Source organism: Protomyctophum parallelum (assembly GCF_964188405.1).
Source record: "Protomyctophum parallelum genome assembly, chromosome: 19".
NCBI lineage: Eukaryota > Metazoa > Chordata > Actinopteri > Myctophiformes > Myctophidae > Protomyctophum > Protomyctophum parallelum.
The window spans coordinates 21,106,564-21,114,547 of NC_139717.1; the positions used below are offsets into that span (position 1 = coordinate 21,106,564).

Genomic DNA, 7,984 nt, shown 5'->3' on the forward strand with positions numbered 1-7,984 from the left:
GTGCATGGTATGGTCTGACTTGCTCCACTTGACTGACTTCCTATACGTTCTTGAATCCTATACGTGCTACAGTGTGTGTCTACTATAGGTCTCTTTGGCCGCGCCTCGCCGCATGCTGTCTTGTCCTTAAATGTCCCTCGTCTTAACGTATACGACGTCTTCCTTGTCTATACTTGTGTTGTCTGTCCTTGTCTCCTGAAGCCGTTCTTGAATCCTATACCTCCTACGGTGTGTGTCTATACTAGGTCTCTTTGCCGCTCCTCGCCGCATGCTGTCTTGTCCTTAAATGTCCCTCGTCTTAACGTGTATACGACGTCCGTCCATGTCTACTTTGTGTTGTCTGTCCTTGTCTCCTGAAGCCCTTGGACCTCTTAGCCGTGTCTCGGTGATGGCGTGGGGGCCCCCAGGGCGCTCTCTCTCTGCAATGTGTCCTTGTCCTTGTCTCCTATTCCCTAGAGGTGATAAAGAGCAGTGTTCTCAAAACACTTTCACTTTTCACGTGTCAAGAAAAGGCCGTATACAGTTAAATGCAAGCTTTCCGTTGTGAGCTTTTTAAAGATCTGCAATATATTATTTCTTAGAATAGCCCAAAACGTTTTGAAGAGGCCTCAATGAAAGTGTTCAAACTGTTCCTTTTCCCGATCCCTGCTTGCCCTGCTAGAGCAGAACTTCTCCCGTCTCCTCCTTTATATAGTGGGCCTGTCTGCCGGTCCGCTCGCCTTCTGCTGTTTGTCCCTTTTACCAATCTCCTGGTTCCCTCTCCCCCTCGCCTCCATGTGTGACATCCACCGACCCCTCTTTCACGTTCCTCTGTCCAAACGTCTCCCTCTCTCTCTCTCTCTCTCTCTCCTGGGGTGCATACAGTATTTATACTGTAGTTTAGACTAGTCATTGGTTAGACATGGGTTAAGGTTAGGTTTAGGTGTGCTGCCCCGTGGGAGGTTATAGGTGTAGGGTGAGGGTTTGAGATAGGTTGTAGTTGTAGGACTAATGACTGGGTCTAACCAATGACTAGTCTAAACCAAAAAACGGTCTAAACTAAGTACTGCACCCCTCTCTCTCTCTCTCTCTCTCTCTCTCTCATTCCATGTTCATTAAGTATATCATTACCTCCCCTCCCCTCCATATAGCTCTGGCTGCACCCCGCCTAGCTGCAACGTGGTGCTCACGGAGTCTCACGGGGGCTTCACGTCCCCTGCTACCCGCTGGACTACCCCAAGTCGCAGGCTTGCAAGTGGACACTGCGGGCGCCCGCCGGCTTCATCGTCCAGCTGTCCTTCCTGGACTTTGAGGTGGAGGAGGCGCTGGGCTGCATCTACGACCGCGCCGTGGTCAGCACGGCAACGCCGACATCAAGTTCTGCGGCCTGACGGCGCACGGCCTCACGCTCAACTCCACCGGCAACGTCATGGAGCTGTCCTCCACTCGGACTTCAGCGTGCAGAAGAGAGGGTTTAGGGTTAGCTACCACCACGGTTTGTTGTGTTGTTGTGTCCTTGCACGGGTTTCGTGTCGTCGTGGCTTTGAGTTTGTGCGTGCGGTGCCGTGTGTGTGTGTGTGTGTGTGTGTGTGTGTGTGTGTGTGTGTGTGTGTGTCGACTGTGTTTTGGCCGTGTCCCGTGTCATTTTTGTTTGTGTGTGTCGACAGTGTTTTGTCCGTGTCGTTTTTGTGTGTGTGTGTGGATTGCTTTACTATACTCGCACAAATGCAATGCTGTGAGGTCCACAAAGTACTGTGCTACAACATATTGACCGACGATGCGAAAGAAGTGTGTGCAAGTGCGTGTGCATGTGTGCGCGTGCGTGTGCGCACGAGCATTATTGGTCTGTTGCTTTCTGTCCCAGAAGGCATGCATGGGGCTGAGTCCACAAACCATTTACAGTGGCTGGCGTGTGTGTCGGTGTGTGTGTGTGTGTGTCGCGCGCTTTTGTGTGTCCTCGTGCACGTTTGTGTTCTTTTGCTACTGTATGTTTGGCTATTATGTTAGCTCCTTTTTCATACTTACCTAGGAATGCGTGCACACAGCGCACGCACGCACGCACGCACACACGCACTGAGAGAGAGAGAGATGGCTATACTTGTAAAAGTAGCTGCAATAAAACATTGAGGCTGGTAATCATAATATAGGACAGCCTCTATAATTTAAGACCTCATTCCTGCCTGCATGTTATGGAATATATAAAACCGCAAACGTATACAAACGGAACAAACGGAACCAACGGACCAAATGGAACCAAATGGACGTGTGTGTGTGTGTGTGTGTGTGTGTGTGTGTGTGTGTGTGTGTGTGTGTGTGTGTGTGTGTGTGTGTGTGTGTGTGTGTGTGTGTGTGTGTGTGTGTGTGAGTGTGTGTGTGTGTGTGTGTGTGTGTGTGTGTGTGGGGGGGGGGTGTGGGGGGGTGTTTTTTCCATGGCAAAACTGGCTGTCACTGGGAATCTCTGAGCCAACAGTAACGTCTCTGCTGAACAGCACTGCTGGGAAATGACCCTCTTTCTCTTTGCCTCCACTATAGCCCATCTATAGAACTAAGTTTGATTCTACAAATGTCTTCAAAATCCTGACAGTTTCTATGTCTCTATGTCAGTGGTTCTCCAACTATTTCATGTCAAGGACCCCCAGAATTATAATATGACCCCCATCTGAAAATATGTTGTTTTCCGGGGACCCTCCCCCTAGAAGCAAAGATTTGAGTTAAGATGTTCTGGAGTATACAGCACGCCTGAAAGTACATGGACTCACTGTGATGCGCTGTGACGCTGACACACTGTAGAAAGGATTTCCATGATTTCCTTCCGTTCGTCCGCAGAGTGTTCTTTGTTAATAATGCGTGTTTGTTTAAGCTCTGTGGCGCATGTGCACTATAATGTAACCAAATGGACCATTTCATTTAAGCGTCATTAGTACACACACACACCATGAGAGTGAAATGAACACTCACGGATTCTAATACTCTGCATTTTCCTCCTCCATCCTCGGCTTCTTTTCCTGCTCTATATTCTGCTTTCCATCCCCTCCCTCCTTCCCTCCCTCCCTCCCTTCCTTCCTTCCTTCCTTCCTTCCTTCCTTCCTTCCTTCCTTCCTTCCTTCCTTCCTTCCTTCCTTCCTTTCCTCCCTCCTACAGTTGCAGTGGCGCTGAGGAACCAGAAGGTGGCCATAACGGGCGGAAACGGAAAGGTCACCAAGGTCGCCGGCTCCGTCTCTATACCGACGCTCAGCCACCTGACCGTGTGCTTTGAACTGGCTCGCTCCAACCAGAAAGACGTGCGTCACGCACACACACACACACACACACACACACACACACACACACACACACACGCATGCACACTCACAGGCTACATCTTTAGTGTTTGAACGCAGCATTTCTTTCACGTATCCGCACTCACAAGCACACGCACGCACACACACACACACACACACACACACACACACACACACACACACACACACACACACACACACACACACACACACACACACACACACACACACACACACACACACACACATCTTTAGTGTTTGAACGCAGCATTTCTTTCTCGTATCCACACACCCACACACACACACACACACATACACACACACACACACACACACACACACACACACACACACACACACACACACACACACACACACACACACACACATATTTAGTGTTTGAAGTAACGCAGCATTACTTCCACGTATCCGATCTATAACGACAAAGAAACCTCAAATCGTTTTTTTTTTCCTTCTCTTCCCGACAGAAAGAGCACTTGTAGATCTGCTATTTTTGGTGAAGAGACTCGGTGTACTGTACAGTGTTGTTTTCGTCGACTAAAACTAAGACGAAAAATGTTCGTTGACTACCTTTTTCCACTGACGGAAACTGAACGGAAACTAAATGAAAACTATCTATGATGACTAAAACTAAGACTAAATATACTGGCAATTTTGTCAACAAATAAAAACTAGACTAAAATGTCAGGAAGGGACTAGTGGACAAGAGATCCAGTATAAATAGCCGATCTACAAGCTCACAGATCGGCTATTTTCAGCAAGTGTGAAAACAGTCATTATAAGACGGCATCAAGCCCTGCCGAAATACATTTCAGTCGACTAAATCGACTGTAGATTTAGTCGACTAAAATCGCGTGACACTCAGTCGACTAAAACTATAACACTAAAACATTCCCGGCGGGTGACCACAATGTGACTAAAACTGAAGGAAAACTATATGCAAGAGACTAAAAACGACTAAAAACTAAAAAATTGAACGTTGCCGGAAAAACAACACTTCCGACAAAGAAACCGTCAGAATAATCGTTCTCTCTCTCTCTCTCTCTCTCTCTCTCTCTCTCTCTCTCTCTCTTTTTTTAACGTTAACTAAATTGTGCATGAAATTGACATTCACAAGTTCACAACATGAAATACAATACATTCCAATGAATTCTAACTCGCAGCATTGCCTCATATGGTGAAGATTTGTAGAAGTTAGAAAGGAAAAGCATCACATGTTGCACAGAGAAGGAGCGGGTGCACTCTCTGTGCTGCCTCTAACACAAATGATGTTTGCAAGCCAACACAGCTGATTACTATCCAGTGAGTGCAATCATTCTAAACTCACACACCTGCCTTAACTAGGCCAAATGTCACCTCTTCTAAGAAGGCATTTCAATGTAAGGCTCCTTAAGTCTTTCAGAAATAAAACCTTTCTAAACATTATAATGGCATACAATATAAATGACATTATAAAACAACATTCTCTCTCCTCCCCCCCCCCCCCCCCCCCTCCCCCTCCCTAACAGAGAGAACACGTGTTCACGTACGCTCGTGTACCGCCACACGACGACGACGACGGTGACGCGGTGGCTCTGCGTTTCGGCAGAAACGGTGGCTCCAGCGCCATGACGCTCTGGGTCGACGGCGCGGCGTGCTCCCTGGAGACCCTGGTGGCGCCCGGCGACATCACGGCCGCCATGAGGCCCTTCTGCCTCACGTGGACGGCGGCGGGCGGCGGCCGCGTGGCGCTCTACCTCGACGGCCGCTACCGCGCCAAGGCCTGCCCCGCCTCCGCCGGGCGCGCGGTGAGCGGCGGAGGCCAGTTCAGGCTGGGAGGTGAGTAGTTATTTAGCCCATTCTGACCTGAGATCAGATTCTAAAGAATGTCAGTTGTTTTTTGATTTTTCTAAAATAGCAGACCTACAAGCTCGTAGCGCGCCACTCGGTGGCGCGCTATGAGCTTGTAGATCTGCTAACACCAAATGCTAACACCAAAACGGGTTCCTCGCCTAAAATGGGTTAGAAAGTATTAGCCAGCAGTGTGGTTTTTTTTATTTTTTGGCAGCACATTTATATTTTTTTGTTTTTTTTTAAGTCGTATAGTCTTTAGAATTAAACCCATTTTATAGACCTGAGGTCGATTCTACAAAATGTCTTCTAGATCATGACAGTTTTCTGAAAAAACCTCAAGTTTCTATGTCGGTGATTCTCAACATTTTCATGTCAAGGACCCCCAAAAATATAATGTAATTTGCCTCCGACCCCCCATCTGAAAATATGTTGTTCCAGGGACCTCCTAGAAGCAAAGATTTGAGTTGAAAACGCTCACTTTGAATTAATACGCATATATTCAAGGATTTGGGCCACATTTTCACGATTTTTCAGAAATAGCAGACCTACAGTACAAGCTCGTATAGCGTGGCACTCGGTGCCGCGCTATAAGCTTGTATAGATCTGCTTTTTTTAAATTGCTAAAGCATAACATAATACCCAAATAATTCCCTGCCCAAAATGGGTTAAACTTTTTTTTAAAGCAGGATCCGCTGACACAGCTGCAGGACATGAGACTAATACATTAGAGTGACAGAGAGAGAGAGAGAGAGAGAGAGTGTGTGTTTCACAATGGTGCAGACAATCAGAAATCAGAGAGAGACCAGACATTTGCGCTACATACTCTATGCCGAATTGAAGTGGGACTCGGATATGTTAGGAAGGGACTAGTGGACAACAGATCCAGTATAAGTCATTTTACACTTGGTTACATGCTGAAAATAGCAGACGCGTTGTGAGCTTGTAGATTGGCTATTTTCAGCAAGTGTAAAATAAGTCATTATGACGGCAACAAGGCCCGCAAAAATACATTTTAGTCGACTAAATCACCTGTAGATTTAGTCGACTAAAATCGTATGACATTTAGTCGACTAAAACTAGACTAAACACTAGAACATTCCAGGTGACTAAAATGTGACTAAAACTAAGTGAAAACTATTCAAGAGACTATGACTAAAACGAAAATAGAAATTTGCTGCCAAAAACAACACTGTACAGCACCCTCTTTTCTTTTCCCCGCTATAGGCGAGAGCAGCTTAGACGGCGCCATGTACAACCTCCGCCTGTGGGACTACACCATGACCAGCACGCAGCTGCCGCGCTGACGTGCGACGCGGCGGGGAACGTCATCGACTGGGACGTCGGCCACTGGGACATCCCCACCTCGCTGGCCCAGACCGACTCCACGCTCAGCTGCAGTGAGTATATATAATTATTAATGCTGGGCCGTTATCGGCGTTAACGTGCTGCGTTAACGCGAGAATATTATCGCGCGTCAAAGAAATTATCGCCATTAATCTATTCTCAAAGTTGGGTCTGGGAGCTGGGTCTGCATTGACTGCATAAAGCGAGCAAACTAGGAATTTCACGTTTCAAATTGCCATTCGAATGGAGCTTTTATCATTTATTATCCCAGTTCATTCTGTTGGCAAGATTTAAAAATAATAAGCCCCGACTGCCTGCGGAGTTTATTTCTCCTGCCTTCTGTGTGATTTATCCACTATACATTCTGCGTCTACTACATCCTGTAGTTCACTTAAGAAATAAAAGTATTGTTACAAGCAGCTTTTATTTTGAAGAGGAAGAGGAAGTTGTTTCAGGTTGTAGCCAGCTACCATGACAGTCTTGAGTCTACCGGTGCGGGTGGCAGTGGAATAATAACAACAACATGCTTTTAGCCAAAGTTCATAAAAACCGCATGCGTCTATGACTTAAACAATGTAGGCTAAACACTTTGGAATTACGTTAAACATGGTATATCCTCCGTGGCGGCGTCATTAGGTGAGTACTAGTTAATTCATTGTTACGTTTCATAGTATCATTCATCATCAACAGGCTGTTGTTTGATGCCCCCCAAAATGAACAGGTTACAGCCTAAGGATTCTCATTCTGTCACTGCCTGCAAGGATGGCCGCCGTGCCATTTCTTATAAATTATCTAATTCATATGTGGTTCGTCATGGGTCCACTCCACGTGGAGTTGTTATTGTTCATGTGCCACGGTGCGCGCCGTGGAGAAGGCATTAGGAGCGCAGCGCAACAGCCTAATAGTATGGCATATTATTGTCTGTACTCTCTGCACTCTCTTTCTGTCCAGTCCTACGTGTATAGGCTGGCGATTGTGGCGACTTTAATTTGGTTAATAGGCTAAAGAGAGAGCTGTAAAGGGGATATTGTCTATGGTCAGTTCATGGTGTGTATCATTCTCGTTTTTAACCGGGCCGTGGCCCGTGATAATGCGTCGCAATGACGGTAGGCAGTAGCCTAATAATACAATGTAACCAACTTGCGCAAGCATTAAAAAATGGGTTGTTATTCTGTGTATTATTATAGGCTAAATATGAGCTAAAATAAACAATGTAAATATTTGAATATTTCCGAATATTACAAATAATGAAGCAATGAAATTCGAATTGGATTATAGAGGTGAACTGACAGCACTAATGTGAACAAGCTGGTGTGTCTGAGTGACTGGTGGAAGAAGGAGAGGTAGAGGTTGGACTCAAATCATGTCACAAAGCTACTGACTGTAAACAGTTCTTCATCACCTCTAGGTTTACAGTTTAATTAATGTCATTATCCCAGAAAAGGGGGTACTTTGTTCTTGCACCCACTGTTTCAAATTGCCTGTATGGTAACGTGTTTATGGTTATTCGTGTTTAACTGAATAAA

The 7,984-nt window shown here is 46.1% G+C and overlaps 1 protein-coding gene across 1 annotated transcript in view; it reads left to right on the forward strand.

Moving 5' to 3' along the window:
- Nucleotides 1-7,984, forward strand: part of LOC310876845 (adhesion G-protein coupled receptor G6-like) — a gene marked incomplete at its 5' end in the record, with an annotated part of 73,161 nt that overhangs the window by 43,928 nt on the left and 21,249 nt on the right. Inside the window, 4 exons of the mRNA XM_083790497.1 lie at nucleotides 1,131-1,474; nucleotides 3,121-3,260; nucleotides 4,790-5,099; nucleotides 6,339-6,515. Coding sequence (XP_083646623.1) covers nucleotides 1,131-1,474; nucleotides 3,121-3,260; nucleotides 4,790-5,099; nucleotides 6,339-6,418 — 874 coding nt within the window. The 3' untranslated portion in view covers nucleotides 6,419-6,515. The remainder of the gene's footprint in view (nucleotides 1-1,130; nucleotides 1,475-3,120; nucleotides 3,261-4,789; nucleotides 5,100-6,338; nucleotides 6,516-7,984) is intronic.